This window comes from Solenopsis invicta, chromosome 12, assembly GCF_016802725.1.
Source record: "Solenopsis invicta isolate M01_SB chromosome 12, UNIL_Sinv_3.0, whole genome shotgun sequence".
Classification (NCBI taxonomy): Eukaryota; Metazoa; Arthropoda; class Insecta; order Hymenoptera; family Formicidae; genus Solenopsis; species Solenopsis invicta.
In genome coordinates, this window is record NC_052675.1 from 19,116,418 (window position 1) to 19,134,314 (window position 17,897).

A 17,897-nucleotide genomic window follows, 5' to 3' on the forward strand; every position below is an offset into this window, starting at 1 on the left:
TTTTATTTTACTTTGTCACTTTTTACTTTCTTATTATTGTTATTTATTAATTATTAAATGTGTCTTTTAAATATAATTTTCTTATTAATAAAATTATTTTTAATTAAATTAAAAATGATTCTTTTTATGTTTAATTCATTTATGGTGCTATATGGATATAAAAATTATTAGTTTTTTCCTGTTACCTCTAATTATCAGTCTGACATCAATATCAATAAAATTTACAGTAAATTGTAAATTATAAATTTTCAATTAAATTTATAATAGTACGATTCAAGAAACTTAATAAATTTTAAAAAATATTATACTGAGTTAATTTTCATAATTATTGCAAACATGTTTATGCAATGAATGTAAAATATTACACAGAAATCCTTTTTTTTATAAAAATATAAAAATTAATATAAAATTTCATGATTATATTAGTAATCAGCTACATAAATTAATCAATAACTATCTGTTGCATCTCTGATTTTTTAAAACTTTATTAGCACGCTTAAAATAAAGTGTAATTTTTTAAATATTTGTTTGTGTTACTCATACATTATTTATTTTACATTTTTGTCACTAAATGATACTAAGTAAAAACATGCTAATATATAGACATATTGATCTAATACAATTTGCCGACTGGTACCTATTTATCAACTTTTCTCAAGCTGAATTACATTTTTTTTAAATTAATCCTTTTACTTTCTAAATATAAATTCTACAAATTCCTTAATAATTATATTCTATCTATGCTATTATTAAACTTATTGCTTCGTCATCGCGTAGAATATATAACAGTAAAGTAAGATACTGAGGCCTTAACCAACTACAATTAAAGATGTTCCCTTTTATAATATTTATTTCTAATATTTTAGCGATATTCTAAGCATAATATTTATAGTATCTTACCATGGCAAAACATTCCATAGATGCATTAAACAACCCACCAACATTTAAAGCAAATTCTCTGGTTTCTCTTTGTAATAGGAATAGTATCATCCTTTGTACATGTATTGGGACTCTATACCATTGTACATTGTATCTATGAAATTATATATTACAATTATAAATAACAAATTAATAATTTAAAACATAATTGTTATCAGTTAACTTCAGCATTTACGCCTATTTGTTTTGCTGTTGCATTAATTTCTATATTCGACGTAATAATTTTTGGAAAATGAACTTTTATATACAATATTTTATCTCATAAAATACTTCTTACGCAGTAGAAAATATGTGATTATTGTGATCTGTTACAATTTGCCCCATATAGTTGGCCATAAACATATATAAGACACTAGAAAGTACAAAAAAAGATGGAAAAAACAATTCCACAAGACTATTTTCAATCATTGCAATCTGAAAAATATGAGAAATAAATTTTTCATCACATTTATTGAACAGTATTATTAATATGTGTGATTTCGGGAAAACTATCACACATTATTGTGCAAAATTGGAAACATACTTGAAATAGGTTTAGGCTCAAGACAAGCACTCCACAAACTATTAAACTAAACAACATTGTCTCGAGTGCGGAAAGCATATGCTTACACAATCTTTAAAAACAAGAAAGTATTACTAAACATATTACATGAATATTATCAGTGTAGATACAAACTTCATAGCTTGCCGATGAATGTCAATGGCATTTATTATGCCTTCAGTCATTAAAATCTTATCTTTTAGTGTAATATTTTGTAAAATGTCAAGGTTTACTGCATGCTCGATACGATAACTGCAAAGATTGTGTTCTAATTATATAGAAACTCATATTAAGTGACATAATTTTTTAGCTAAAAACAAACTTTTACAAATTTATAAATATATTCTGTTATATTTATAGATAATATTTTGTATAACAATAATGGAACTGGTATAAAAAATGCTTATATTTCTACATCTATACTTTTACCTCGCAATTGTGAACATTCCACAAGTATGATGAAAATACGTAATGCCCATCGAACCTACTGCTACCATTATATAGCATCCGATGCAAAACACTGAGTGTATATGAAATAGAATCAGATAAAAATATTTTTCTTGATCGATAAAATACTCCGTCATAATGAGTAAGTTATTTGGTTGAGACACGTTTATCGATACAACAACAAGAGTAAGTATTTCCGACCAAAATTGAGTTAAAGTGCCAATAGCTAGTCCGCAAAATGCAAATGCTAAAAACAAAAGAAAATACCATTTAAATATTTTATATGTACCGTTTTAAAATTTTTTTAAATAAAAATTTAAATAAAACTATTTTATGTACTTGCATAACATAAAATATCATGAAATATTTTTTAACAGAACTGAGTTTTATTGCAAAACTGATGGTTTGTTAAATTTTATTTGACTTATATAAATATTTGTCATTTATTGCAAATACGTACGCGTGACCAATGTTTTAATAAACCCATATATTATATTAGATCATATGTAAGCGTGCACATAGAAAGAGTTAGAGATGTATTGTGTTATAATAAAATTGATTTCTCTCTGGACTTGACAGCTTAGTTATTGAAGAGGAAATAATTAATAAATATTGCTTTACCTGTAAGTCCTATGGTGAAACGCTTTCCAATACAACTATATTTCTCTACAATAGCGATTTCATGTTCATCCTTTAACTTATTAAATACGTATTGAAGTTCCATCAGTAAAGTTTTCATCTGTTATTTTATAAATTCTTTATATTATCATTATACATATCAAGAATCACTTTTTATTATAAAACTTTATTTGGCAGACACTTATTAATCTTATTTAATGGGTCAGTCATCAACTTACAACTTCAATTTTAAGATGGAATGCGTTATGCTTTATTACGAACACTGTGTAGAAAGATACGGAAGACAATATCTTAGCAACAAGTTTTGAAGTACATTTTAATATTATTAACGGTGTCAGCTGCAAATAAATAATTTTATACAATTTTATACACAATTGTGTTAATAAAAATGTTACGATAATATTCTTAATTTCTTTACCTGAAATATAATACCTGTCATCAACATAAAAAAGATAAAAATAAATTGAAATCGAGTAAATGTGGATTGTTGATAGGGCCATAAACCGACAAGAAGTAATTGAAATCTGTTTATACTGTAATACTGAGTTATCGAAGGTATCATTTCTCTGCGAGTTTCTAAATATTACTGATTATGAAAACTGAAGATATCGTAAAATTCATCTCCCTTTTTCTCTTATAATTTTTTATTTCCCTCTTATAATTTTGTTAAATAATAATGACTACTTGTGCCAATGTTTTCCATAACATCTAAACGCACCCAATTTAACTAACTTCTTAATAACTGACTATGACTACACATTTGTTATCGATTTACATGAAAGGTAATTTAACAGGTGTGTTTTTCTCATAAAGTTTGCAGAAAGCTCACGCAGGCGCATTTCTCCTTTCTTAGCGTCGTAAATTCATTTCAATGTACGCGCTTATAGAATACACTTGGTTCTTTCACTCAAGATTAATTTTTTTCGACTGTGAAGCTACATACCTAGTAAAGCTCATAATTCAAAAATGTATTACCCATATAGTCTCTGCAAAAAGTGATTAAAATTAGAAATGCGTCAGTACTTATACTTCCCATATAAAAATAAACGTTATATACATATGAAATTCTTCAGTAACAAATATTTTATATATTTAACAATTTTATAATTTATTTCTTTTATTTGTTACCATATCTTGAATAGTTTTTTGAGATATAACGGAAGTTGAAAACCATTTTGTACATAAGGAGCGATTTCATCTCTTAAAATTTTTTGGCGTTTTTGATATTTTTTTAAATTGATCTATTTACACAACCTATTTGTATATAAAGTTTTATTAAAATCAAAATTTTACGAGTTTGATATTAGCAACATTCAAAACATACTAAAAATAATTTTTTTTATATTATAAATGATAAAGAAATAGAAATAAAGTTATTGTAATTAATGTAAATAGAAGTAATTTTATTTTAAAGTTGTATACTCACATGTCGGTTGATGTTTACATTATTTTTATTTTTGTTTATGCTTTCTTATGGCAAGAAAATCACAAAATGCTATCATTTTTCATCCACATAGTATGGTTCACTTTTCTGTTTTTTTTTAGTGATTTTCTCAATAAGCCTAATTCATTTTCATTTTTTTAAATACACATATTGTTCGAAATGTGATTCTCCTTCTCTTGAATAGTTTTTGATAAATATATGGGGAAGAGTTTTTAATATATTAATTTTATAATCTTTTATTATAATATAAAAATTATTTTTATATAATATTTTCCATTTAACACTAAATTGTATGCAAATAAATGTTGGAAATTGCAGCTTGATGTTTTAAGTAACTATAATTATAATGTTTAACATTTTATCAATAACAAATTAATTTATTAATTTATTAAGCTTTTTTGCTGCTGCTGCAAATGTACAATTTAAGCAACCGATTATCTAAATCGTTTTGCCTTTATAAAAAAGTTAAATTTATGAATTAAAATATTTAAAAATATGAGGAATTATTAGCTATTTATTAATTCTATTAATAATCTATCCGAAACAATCAGTATGTATAATTACAATAATAAGAAAATAAAATAATCGTCGAAATAAAATAAAATTAAGGGCATTTTATTTTACTTTGTCACTTTTTACTTTCTTATTATTGTTATTTATTAATTATTAAATGTGTCTTTTAAATTAATTATAGTTTTCTTATTAATAAAATTATTTTTAATTAAATTAAAAATGATTCCTTTTATGTTTAATTCACTTATGGTGCTATATGGATATAAAAATTATTAGTTTTTTCCTGTTACCTCTAATTATCAGTCTGACATCAATATCAATAAAATATACAGTAAATTGTACTATTATAAATATTCAATTAAATTTATAATAGTACGATTTAAAAAACTTAATAAAACATTTTTTAAAAAATGTTATACTGAGTTAATTTTCATAATTATTGCAAACATGTTTATGCAATGAATGTAAAATATTACACAGAAATCCTGTTTTTATAAAAATATAAAAATTAATATAAAATTTCATGATTATATTATTAATCAGCTACATAAATTGATCAATAACTATCTGTTGCATCTTTGATTTTTTAAAATTTTATTAGCACGCTCAAAATAAAGTGTAATCTTTTAAATATTTGTTTGTGTTACTCATATCTTATTTATTTTATATTTTTGTCACTAAACGATACTAAGTAAGAACATGCTAATATATAGACATGTTGATTAAATACGATTTGCCGACCGGTACCCATTTATCAACTTTTCTCAAGATGAATTACATTTTTTTTTAATTAATCCTTTTATTTTCTAAATATAAATACTACAAATTCCTTAATAATTATATTCTATCCATGCTATTACTAAACTTATTGCTTTGTTATCGCGTAGAATATATAACAGTAAAGTAAGATACTGAGGCCTTAACCAACTACAATTAAAGATATTTCTTTTTATAATATTTATTTCTAATATTTTAGCGATATTCTACGCATAGTATCTATAGTATCTTACCGTGGCAAAACATTCCATAGATGCATTAAACAACCCACCAACATTTAAAGCAAATTCTCTGGTTTCCCTTTGTAATAGGAATAGTATCATTTTTTGTACATGTATTGGGGCTCTATACCATTGTACATTGTACCTATGAAATTATATATTACAATTGTAAATAACAAATTAATAATTTAAAACATAATTTTTTATCAGTTAACTTCAGCATTTACGCCCATTTGTTCTGCTGTTGCATTAATTTCTATATTCGACGTAATAATTTTTAAAAAATAAACTTTTATATACAATATTTTCTTACGCAGTAGAAAATATGTGATTATTGTGATCTGTTACAATTTGCCCCATATAGTTGGCTATAAACATATATAAGACAGTAGTAAGTACAAAAAAAGATGGGAAAAACAATTCCACAAGACTATTTTCAATCACTGAAATCTAAAAAATGTGAGAAATAAATTTTTCATCACATTTATTGAACACTATTATTAATATGTAATTTCGGGAAAACTATTACACATTATTGTGCAAAATTAGAAACATACTTGAAATAGGTTTAGGCTCAAGACAAGCACTCCACAAGATATTAAACTAAACAACATTGTCTCGAGTGCGGAAATCATATGTTTACACAATCTTTAAAAATAAGAAAGTATTACTAAACATATTACATGAATATTATCAGTGTAGATACGAACTTCATAGCTTGCCGATGAATGTCAACAGCATTTATTATGCCTTCGGTCATTAAAATCTTATTTTTTAGTGAAATATTTTGTAAAATGTCGAAGTTCACTGCATGCTCGATACGATAACTGCAAACATTGTGTTCTAATTATATAGAAACTCATATTAAGTGACATAATTATTTAGCTAAAAACAAATTTTTACAAATTTATATTTTTTAAATATATTCTGTTATATGTATAGATAACATTTTGTATAACAGTAATGTAACTGTTATAGAAAATGCTTATATTTCTACATCTATACTCGCAATTGTGAACATTCCACAGGTATGATGAAGATACGTAATGACCATGGAACCTACTGCTACAACTATATAGCCTCCGATGCAAAATACTGAGTATATATGAAACAGAATCAGATAAAAATTTTTTTCTTGATCGATAAAATACTCCGTCATAATGAGTAAGTGATTTGTTTGAGACACGTTTATCGATACAACAACAAGAGTAAGTATTTTCGACCAAAATTGAGCTAAAGTACCAATACTCAGTCCGCAAAATGCAAATGCTAAAAACAAAAGAAAATACCATTTAAATTTTTTATATGTAACGTTTTAAAATTATTTTAAATAAAAATTTAAATAAAACTATTTTATGTACTTGCATAACATAAAATATCATGAAATATTTTTTAACAGAACTGAGTTTTATTGCAAAACTGATGGTTTGTTAAATTTTATTTGACTTATATAAATATTTGTCATTTATTGCAAATACGTACGCGTGACCAATGTTTTAATAAACCCATATATTATATTAGATCATATGTAAGCGTGCACATAGAAAGAGTTAGAGATGTATTGTGTTATAATAAAATTGATTTCTCTCTGGACTGTGGAACAACTACGATTATTGTTGTTCCAGCGATTGCTCGTTTGGAAACAAGAATGTGTGTATTCCGGCATTCGTAGACTGCCCGAAAATGCACTGATTCACCTTAAAATGCGCGCTGAAACGCTTACAGTGATTAGTATGGGTTGTAAGGGCCGCGTGATTAGGCGGGACGTGACAAGTATCCGTGGCATACGTGGGCCGAGAGATCCTTCATGCTCTGTGCGGAAAATCCTGACGCCGCCGCTTCGCTTCACTTCACTTTGCTGTGGATTGAATCAGGAGACGAACCGTAAGGATCACCTACCTGTCTGAAAGCGTGTGAGAAGTTGCGTGTCATGGTGAGCGAAGCATCCTATGTAAAGCTACCGATTTCACCGATCGGATCACGCACGATAAGTTCACGCCGATATCACATTTCAAGGGATCGAGCTTTGCACGGTTCGCGCGTAGTAAAGTGTGCACGTGTTCCAGTGCTGTGTGCTTGATTTTGTCGACGCTGCCCCATCCGATCTCGTCGCGTATTAATTACGTTTCTCTTGTTAACACACCCGCCGCGCCGACACCGCAGCTAATTGTAAGTCACGCGTTACATTCTTTATCATATTCTTTGCGTTACATTTGTTTCATCTTTTTATCCTTGACGAGAGCGTGTGTATTTCCGAGTGCGTATTTCTCTTGCGTGATGTCGCATATGTTTATAAGAATCGTTGCATATCGTACGCGTGAAATGCGTATGCGAGTGCTAGAGAGTGCAGTGTACGCACGGCGTTTATTGTCCGCTTATCATTTGCGTCTCGACACTTATATCGCCGCCTTTTTTGAGTGAGCTTATACTAACGACGCGTGGCAGATTTCTGACCGCGCCTACGTATGGAAAACACACTATTCTCGTTAAGAACCATTAGCAAATGATGTGACCTGTCTGACAATTTAATCGTTAATCTTTTCGTTAAGTACTGCGTTCTCTATATGCTCCCTCGCTCTCTTCCATACCGCACCGAGAACCATACCCTCTGCCAATTTCGTGGCTAAGCAGTCGGTTATCAAAGCCCGTTTCTACTTCTGACTCTTTAGCGAATTCTCTGTGAAAGATGGAAGATTTTGATAGTTCTAGCGAAAGAGTGCCACGCTCTCTCGCACTTGGCACCCGAATTTTCGTGATTATTTTTATGCATTCAAAAGCAATTTTGCGTGATAATTCTTCGTGTAATTATAGTGACGGATACACGACAAAGTTACACCATGCCGGTGAGTGCGATTGCACATATACTGATGAGGTATAATTTCAGTGACCGGTAATCAACTCAACAACTTTTCTCTAGAAACTAAACTGTATTTTCATAAAATTAATCCTACTTTCTAAGCATAAATATTGTTGCTTTTCTATTAATTATTATCTCACTATACTGTTATTAAACTTATTGCTTTGTCATTGCGTAGAATATAGTGCAGTACAGTAAGATATTGAGACCTTAACAAGCTGCAATTAAAGACATTACCTTTTAAAGCATTTATGTCTTTAGACGTATCCTACGTGTAAAATATTATCTACATTATCTTACCACGGCAAAAGATTCTATAGATGTGTTGAATAATCGACCAATATTCAGATTAAATTTCATGGTTTCTTTTTGTAACAAGAATAATATCATCTTCTGAACATGAATTGGGGCTTTGTACCACTGTACGTTGTACCTATGAAATTGCATATAATAATTGTAGATAATATATTACCAATTTGAAACAAGAATTTTTTATCTTTTAATTTTAGCATTTACGTATGTTTGTTATGCAGCAGTTAATTTTTATATTCGACGTCATTCTTTTAAAGAATGAACTTTTATATATTTTATCTCTCTCTCATGAAAAATTTCTTACGCTGTAGAAAATATGCGATTATTGTGATCCTCTACATCCTGCCCGACATAGTTGAATATAAACAAATATGTGAGAGAGACAAATACACAGCAAATGTGGGGACACAATTCCTCAAAAGTATTTTTATTCACTATAATCTGAAAAATGTAAGATATAAATTTCTCACTACATTTATTGAACATTATTAATATTGAGCATTATTAATATGCGTCATTTCAGGCAAGTTATTATAGATTAATGTACAAAATTAGAAACATACTTGAAATAGGTTAAGGACCAAGAACAGCACTTCAGCTACTATTAAACAACATAACATTATCTCGAATGCGGACACCAACTGTTTTGTTAATCTTTAAAACAAAAAAGTATTATTAAACATATTGCATGAACATTATCACTATTATCAGTGTAGATACAAACTTCATAGCTTGTCGGTGAATATCAACGCCACAAACTATGCCCTCAATCATTAAATTTTTATTTTCTAGTGTTATGTTTTGTTTAATGTTGATGCTCACTGCATGCTCAATACGATAACTGCAAATGTTGTGTTCTAATTATATAGAAACTTATATTAAATAACATTTTTTTAGCTAAAAAGAAATTTTCACAAAATATTTTTTAAAATATATTTTTTTATACAAAGATAATAAATTTTATATATCAGTTATAATTGTTAAACTGTTATGAAAAATGTTTGTATTCCTACCTAGCGATTCTAAACATTCCACACATATGTTGAAGATACGTATTGATCATTGTACCTACTGATACTACTGAAACGGTTCCGAAACATATTCCTGCATATATATGCAACACAATTAGATAAAAATATTTTTCTTGATCGATGAAATACTTCATCAAAATGAGGAATTCATATGGTTGAGACACATTCATCGATACCACAAAAACAATTGTTTTTGACACAAATTGAGTTACAATACTAATAAATATTATGCAAATTCCACCTGCTAAAAATATGAAAAATACCATTTATATTTTTAGTATGTAATGTTTTGAAATTATTTTAAAATTATTTTGTGTACTTGTGCGTATCATGAAATATGATTTTTCAATAGAACTGACTATGAGTTTTATTACGAAATTGAAAATTTTTACTATTTATTTGGCTTATAAACATTCGACATTTTTTACAAATACGTACGCGTGACTAATGTTTTGATACACCCATGTATTACATTAGATCATGTATAAACGTATACACAAAAAGTGTTAGAGATGCATAATGTTATGACAAAATCAGTTTTTCTTTGAACGGCTTAGTTATTGAATAAAATATGTGATTACATTCAAAAATTAATGAATATTCTTTTACCTGTGATTACTATTGTGTAACGTTTCGCTATACAACTGTATTTCTCTAAAATAGCAATTTCATTTTTATCCTTTAACTTATTAAATGCACGTTGAAGGTCCATCATTAAATTCTTCACCTGTTATTTTATAAATTTTCTATACTACCTTTATACATGTCGAAAAAAACCTTTTGTGCTTTAAAACTTTTTTTGACAAATACATGTTAATTCTATTAACGGGTCAGATATTAACTTACAACTTCAATGTTTAAACGGAAAGCGTAATAATTTACTAAGAACAATATGTACAAAACTACGGAAGACAGCACTTTGACAATAAGATCTGTAGAACATTTTAATAATATTAATGGAGTCAGCTGTAAATATATAATTTTATATAATTTTATATAAAAGTATGTTAATAATAATGTTATGATATTCTTCCTTTACCTGAAAAATAATACCTGCCGTCACAATAAGAAAGAAGAAAATAGACTGTAATCGAGTAAATGTCGATTGTTGATAAGGCCATAAACCGATAACAATTAAAAGAATTTTATTGAGATTGTAATACTGAGTTATCGAAGGTATCATTTCTCTGCGAGTTTCTAAGCGTTACTGATTACGAAAACTGAAGATACCGTAAAATTCATTTCGTTTTTTACTAATTGATTAAATATTCCATACACTCTTATTCTTACTTTTTCTTTTATAATTTTTTATGTAATTTTCTGAAATAATATTGACTATACATATTTGTTATCGATTTACGCGAAAGGTAATTTGACAGGTGTATTTTTTCTCATAAAGTTTACAGAAAACTCACGCAGGCGCGTTTCTCCTTTTTTAGCGCCGTAAATTCATTTCAATGCACGCGCTTACAGAGTACACTTGCTTCTCAAGACTAATGCTTCTCAGACTTAACTTTTTTCAATACTGAAACTACTTATGTGATAAAGATCATAACTTGAAAGTGATTGCGCTAGATGAATAGACGGAACTTTTAATTTTTAAAAAATAGCAATCGACATGATGAATATTTTTAAAAAGTGTTAAGTATCGATGTGTCAACTCTTTCTTGTTGTCATTTATAACACTTATGCAATATTACTTTCTTGTTATTTCTCAGTTTTTCACTATATGTTATTTATTAATTAGTAAATTTTCCACAAACTTTTTAAATATTACAAATATTACAAATTTAGAAATATTTATGTATATATCCATACAAAATTAATTATAAATATTACAATGTGTAATATCCACAAACTGGAATAAAATCTCGATAGATAACTAAAAATCTGTTAAGATAACGAAGAAATGTCAGCTATTTTATATTTGTAGACTAGCGTTACTACATAATAGCAGACTATTAAACAAATAATTTTTTTCTCGAACGGCTTAATTCTAATCCTACCTATTGTAATGTGATCAATTATAACAAGAGTTATATTATTAGTCAGCAATATAAACAATTAATCTGTTTTCTCTCTACTGAATGATAACAAAAGCTATACGTGTTTTATACTATATGAACGATGTTCCGGATTTTCCGTCAGGAACAATGTCAATTGTGTGTAACAACTACGATTATTGTTGTTCCAGCGATTGCTCGTTTGGAAACAAGAATGTGTGTATTCCGGCATTCGTAGACTGCCCGAAAACGCACTGATCCACCTTAAAATGCGCGCTGAAGCGCTTACAGTGATTAGTATGGGTTGTAAGGGCCGCGTGATTAGGCGGGACGTGACGAGTATCCGTGGCATACGTGGGATGAGAGATCCTTCATCCTCTGTGCGGAAAATCCTGCGGAACGCCGCCGCTTCGCTTCACTTCACTTTGCTATGAATTGAGTCAGGAGACGAGCCGTAAGGATGACCTACCTGTCTAAAATCGTGTGAGAAGTTGCGTGCCGTGGTGAGACGAAGCACTCTATGTAAAGCCATCGATTTCACCGATTGGATGGGTCGCGCACGATAAGTTCACGCCGATATCACATTTCAAGGGATCGAGCTTTGCACGGTTTGCGGTTAGTAAAGTGTGCACGTGTTCCAATGCTGTGTGCTTGATTTTGTCAGTGCTGCCCCATCCAATCTCATCGCGTATTAATAACGTTACTCTTGTTAACGCACCCGCCGCGCCGACACTACAGCTAAATGTATAAGTCACGCGTTACATTTTTTATCATATTCTTTGCGTTGCGTTTGTCTCATTTTTTGATCCTTATCAAGTGCATGTGTATTTCCGATTGTGTGTTTCTCTTGCGCGATATCGCGTATTTTTATAAGAATTTTATTGCACATCTTACGTGTGAAATGGGTATGCGAGTGTCAGAGAGTGCAGTGTAGGCACGGCGTTTATCATCCGCTTATCATTAGCGTCTCGACACTTATACCGCCGCCTTTTTTGAGTGAGCTTATACTAACGACGCGTGGCAGATTTCTGACCGCGCCTACGTATGGAAAACGCACTATTCTCGCTAAGAACCATTAGCAAACGATGTGACCTGTCCGACAATTTAATCGTTAATCTCTTCTTTAAATACTGCGTTTTCTATATGTTCCCTCGTTCTCTTCCATCCTGCAACCCGCACCAAGAGCCATACCCTCTGCCAATTTCGTGTCTATGCAGTCGGTTACCAAAGCCCGTTGCTACATCTGACTCTTTAGCGAATTTTCTGTGAAAGATGGAAGATTTCGATAGTTCTAGCGTAAGTGTGGCACGCTCTTTCGCGTCTGGCGCCCAATCTTCGTGATCATTTTTGTGCGTGAGAAAGCAATTTTGAGTAGTGATTCTCCGTGTAATTAGCGTGACGGGTACGCGACAAAGTTGCACGACACTCGTAAGTGCGATTATAAAACTGATGAGGTATAATTTCAGTGACCGGTACACACTCAACAACTTTCTCTAGAAGCCACATTATATTTTCAAAAAATTATTCCTACTTTCTAAGCATGAATATTGTTGCTTTTCTATTAATTATTATCTCACCATACTGTTATCAAACTCATTGCTTTGTCATCGCGTAGAATATAGTGCAGTACAGTAAGATACCGAGGCCTTAGTAAGCTGCGATTAAAGACGTTTTCTTTTAAAGCATTTATTGCTTTAGACATATTCTACGTGCAGAATCTTATCATACATTATACATTATCTTACCATGGCAAAAGATTCTATAGATGCATTAAATAATCGACCAATACTCAAATTAAATTTTATGGTTTCTTTTTGCAATATGAATAGTATCATCTTCTGAACATGTATTGGGGCTTCGTACCACTGTACGTTGTACCTATGAAATTGTATATAACTATTGCAGATAACAAATTGCTAATTTGAAATTAAGAATTTTTTATTATTTAATTTTAGCATTTACGTCTATTTGTTATGCAGCAACGTTAATTTTTATATTCGACGACACTTTTTTAAACAATAAACTTTTATATATTCTATTTTATGAAAAACTTCTTACACAGTAAAAAATATGCGATTATTGTGATCCATTACATTTTGCCCGACATAGTTACACACAAACATATATACGAGAGAGACAAAAACACAGCAAATGTGGGGACACAATTCCTCAAAAGTATTTTTATTTACTATAATCTGAAAAATGTAAGATATAAATTTCTTACTACATTTATTGAACGGCATTATTAATATGCGTCATTTCAGGCAAGTTATTAGAGATTATTATACAAAATTAGAAACATACTTGAAATAGATTAAGGCTCAATATAAGCACTCCACATACTATTAAACCACAAAACATTATCTCGAATGCCGACACCAACTGTTTAGTCAATCTTTAAAACAAGAAAATATTACTAAACATATTGCATGTATATTATCACTATTATCAGTGTAGATACAAACTTCATAGCTTGCCGGTGAATATCAACGGCATAAACTATGCCCTCAGTCATTAAAATATTATTTTTTAGTGTTATATTTTGTAAAATGTTGATGCTCATTGCATGCTCAATACGATAACTGTAAATGTTATGTTCTAATTATATAGAAACTCATATTAAATAACAATTTTTTAACTAAAAAGAAATTTTCACAAAATATTTTTTAAAATATATTTTTTTATACTAAGATAATAAATTTTATATAACCGTTACAATTATTAAACTGTTATGGAAAATGCTTATATTCCTACCTAGCAATTTTAAACATTCCACACATATGTTGAACATACGTATTAAGCATTGTACCTACTGATATTATTGAAACGGTTCCAAAACATATTCCTGCATATATATGCAACACAATAAGATAAAAATATTTTTCTTGATCGATAAAATACTTCATCAAAATGAGGAATTTATATGGTTGAGACACATTCATTGATACAACAAAAACAATTGTTTTTGACACAAATTGAGTTACAATACTAATAAATATTATGCAAATTCCAAATGCTAAAAATAAAAAAAATATTATTTAAATTTTTAGTATGTAGCATTTCTGAATTATTTTAAAATTATTTTGTGTAATTGCGCGTATCATGAAATATGATTTTTTAATAGAAATGACTATGAGTTTTATTGCAAAATTGAAAATATTTTACTATTTATTTAGCTTATAAACATTCGACATTTATTACAAATACTTACGCGTGATTAATGTTTTGATACACCAATGTATTATATTAGATCATATATAAATGTATACATAAAAAGTGTTAGAGATGCATAATGTTGTGACAAAATTAATTTTTCTTTGAATTTGACAGCTTAGTTATTGAATAGAAAATGTGATTACATTCAAAAATTAATAAATATTTCCTTACCTGTGATTACTATCGTGTAACGTTTTGCAATACAACTGTATTTCTCCATAATAGCGATTTCTTTTTCATCCTTTAACTTATTAAATACATGTTGAAGGTTCACCAATAAATTCTTCACCTGTCATTTTATAAATTTTTTATACTACCTTTATACATGTCACAAAAAACTTTTTTTTTAAAACTTTGTTTGACAAATACATGTTAATTCTATTAAAGAGTCAGATATTAACTTACAACTTCAGTGTTAAAACGGAAAGCGTAATAATTTACTAGGAACAATATATACAAAAATACGGAAGACAGCACTTTGACAATAAGGTCTGTAGAACATTTTAATATTATTAATGGAGTCAGCTGTAAATATATAATTTTATATAATGTTATATAAAAGTATGTTAATAATAATGTTATGATATTCTTCCTTTACCTGAAAAATAATACCTGCCGTCACAATAAGAGAGAAGAAAATAAACTGTAATCGACTAAATGTGGATTGTTGATAGGGCCATAAACCGATAACAAGTAATAGAATTCTATTGAGATTGTAATACTGAGTTATCGAAGGTATCATTTCTCTGCAAGTTTCTAAGTATGACTGTAAAGAAAGAGTTTGTCTTTCCGTTTATTTCATTGCTTGATTAAGTATTTCATACATTTTTATTTTTATTTTTTGATCATACAAATGTCTACGCAATTTCTCTAATTTATGACTATAAGCATAAAAATTTGCTATAAGATCTAAACACACTTAATTTAACCAATTTCTCAATAAACTGACTTTACACGTTATCGATTTACCGCAAAACAATTTAACAGGTAGTTTTTTCATGATGTTATAGTAATTGCAGATAATCGACGCAGACGCAATATCTCCCTTCTTAGAGCCGATATTTCATTTTAATGGACGCTATCACAGAGTACAGTTGGTTCTTAAGAATGATGCCTCCTAGGCTTAATTTTTTGACACTGAAGCTAAATATTTGGTAATGCGCTATTTGAAAGTGATTGCGTTAGATCAATACGAAACATTCTTAATTTTTAAAATAATAATCGGCATGATGAATATTTTTAGACAGTGTTAAATACTGATGTGTCACGTGTCTTTATGTATACAATTATACCTTTTATGACAACAATATTATTTTCTTGTTATTTCTTGATTTTTACTATGTTATTTATTACTACATATTCTTTATATTAACAAAACCTTTCACTTATGTGTATAAACTCGTCAAGTATTACAAATATTACTACTTTAAAAATATTTATGCCAATACACAATTTATTATAAATAATATGTAAACCAAATTGGAATAAAACCTTAATAGATAATTAGAAATCTATTAAGATAATGTAGAAATGTCGACTATTGTGTATTTGTTTATTATAACGCTATTACATAATGAAAGATTATTAAAATGATTCCTTAAGTAAATGCAAGAATTTATCATCTTATATCGGAGATATATCGGATATATGTAATACGAGCGACCATAGCATTTGCACGATTACGTTCTTCTCTATTAAATATTGACGTCTTATTTCTATATTATCTATTAGAGGTCTGCGACTGAAAAGCTGTTTGACTATTTTCATCTAATTTCCATATATTTTGGTGAGCTGAAAACAAACAAAAAAAACATTGAAAAAACTCCTGAACGTCAGGATTTGCCACAAAATGCAAAATTCTCTTCAAATTTAGTAAGTTTGTTCAATTTAAAAAATTTTTTTGATATTAGGGATTTTAACTAAATTTAAAATTAAAATTACTATTAATTAATTCGCATCAGTGCATTCAAGATATACAATTTCAAAAAAATGTAATTTTCAAAGAAAACAACTTTCAGAGTGAGCTAATGAAACCAACATCAACACATTGCAAGTTGAACGCGCGGGTTCTTATACGCCCGGCTTAATCGATTCAACTTTCTTCTTGGTTCTCATTCCAGTTAAAAAAATGATTTTCATGAAAAATTTGTAATAAAAAATTACTTTCATGAATCTATCTTTATTTCTTTTGAGATATTATTTTATTTAACACAGTTACTTACACTGTCACAAAACGTGATGACCTATGACAAAACGGAAGTCATTTTCGGATTCAGCGCATTCTAAAAAGTAAAGATTACGTGGAATAATCCACCAAGAGTTGTTTTGGTTAATAACAACTCTTGAAAAAATTTTATTTGTAAACCTGTGTTATTAATTTACTATCGGAAACTAATCTAACTTTTATATAGTTTTGATACCAAACAAAATATATGTAAGTAATAAATTTAATACTCAATGAAAAGTTATGTATAAAATCTCATACTCATTGGATAAACAAAGTAATACAAATATATATGCATAAGTTTTTTTGTAATATAAGAATTATTTTTTTAATTTAAAAAACGGTCAATAAACCGAGTAAAATAAAGTAAAAATAATATATTAAATCTAATTTTACAAATTTAATGTATTACATCAACGAAACGTTTCGGCTGTACTTACAATTAGCTATTCTCGATCGTGTTAATTCTAATCTTACACATCGTAATGTGATCAATTATAACAAAAATTACATTATTAGTTTGCAATATAAACAGTTAATCTGTTTTATCAGTGATAACAAGAACTGTATATATTTTGAATAATATGAACGGTGTTCCAAAATTTCGTCAAGTACGGTGCAATTTGTATGTAAAAACTATAATTGTTGTTTCAACGATTGCTCGTTTGGAGGCGAGAATTTCTATTTCTTGGCATTTGTAGGTTGCCTGAAAACACTGACCCATCTTAAATTG

At 28.6% G+C, this 17,897-nt stretch overlaps 4 protein-coding genes and 1 pseudogene across 7 annotated transcripts in view; 1 reads left to right on the forward strand and 4 right to left on the reverse strand.

Moving 5' to 3' along the window:
• The window catches only part of LOC105202583 (non-structural maintenance of chromosomes element 3 homolog), a 314,468-nt gene that overhangs the window by 94,042 nt on the left and 202,529 nt on the right, over window positions 1-17,897 (forward strand). The gene's annotated exons all lie outside the window — the stretch shown is intronic.
• Window positions 461-3,563, reverse strand: LOC105198352. The gene is made up of 8 exons (XM_039455576.1): window positions 2,785-3,563; window positions 2,549-2,666; window positions 1,910-2,174; window positions 1,616-1,732; window positions 1,463-1,553; window positions 1,217-1,353; window positions 901-1,033; window positions 461-817 (listed from the first exon to the last, which is right to left on the reverse strand). Exons 1-8 carry the CDS (start codon window positions 3,064-3,066, stop codon window positions 767-769), a joined length of 1,194 nt encoding a protein of 397 aa, XP_039311510.1. The 5' UTR covers window positions 3,067-3,563; the 3' UTR covers window positions 461-766.
• Window positions 5,361-7,453, reverse strand: LOC113004036 (annotated as a pseudogene).
• On the reverse strand, window positions 8,429-11,390 carry LOC113004053. 2 transcript variants are annotated; one of them, XR_005575941.1, is made up of 9 exons: window positions 10,761-11,390; window positions 10,568-10,687; window positions 10,331-10,448; window positions 9,704-9,965; window positions 9,415-9,531; window positions 9,254-9,344; window positions 8,895-9,131; window positions 8,679-8,811; window positions 8,429-8,596 (listed from the first exon to the last, which is right to left on the reverse strand). XR_005575941.1 is itself a non-coding variant. In XM_039455599.1 (9 exons), the coding sequence occupies exons 1-9, from the start codon at window positions 10,902-10,904 to the stop codon at window positions 8,546-8,548; spliced, it is 1,173 nt and encodes a 390-aa protein (XP_039311533.1). In that variant the 5' UTR covers window positions 10,905-11,390; the 3' UTR covers window positions 8,429-8,545. The 2 variants fall into 2 exon arrangements, 1 of the variants encoding a protein (XP_039311533.1); XM_039455599.1 differs by having other exon boundaries at window positions 8,995-9,131.
• Window positions 13,213-17,299, reverse strand: LOC105198353. Of its 2 annotated transcripts, XM_039455602.1 has the most exons (10): window positions 17,163-17,299; window positions 15,539-16,731; window positions 15,346-15,465; window positions 15,112-15,229; window positions 14,479-14,740; window positions 14,190-14,306; window positions 14,029-14,119; window positions 13,783-13,919; window positions 13,470-13,602; window positions 13,213-13,379 (listed from the first exon to the last, which is right to left on the reverse strand). In XM_039455602.1, exons 2-10 carry the CDS (start codon window positions 15,680-15,682, stop codon window positions 13,329-13,331), a joined length of 1,173 nt encoding a protein of 390 aa, XP_039311536.1. In that variant the 5' UTR covers window positions 15,683-16,731; window positions 17,163-17,299; the 3' UTR covers window positions 13,213-13,328. The 2 variants fall into 2 exon arrangements, with proteins under 2 accessions (XP_039311536.1, XP_039311535.1); XM_039455601.1 differs by lacking the exon at window positions 17,163-17,299 and having other exon boundaries at window positions 15,539-16,753.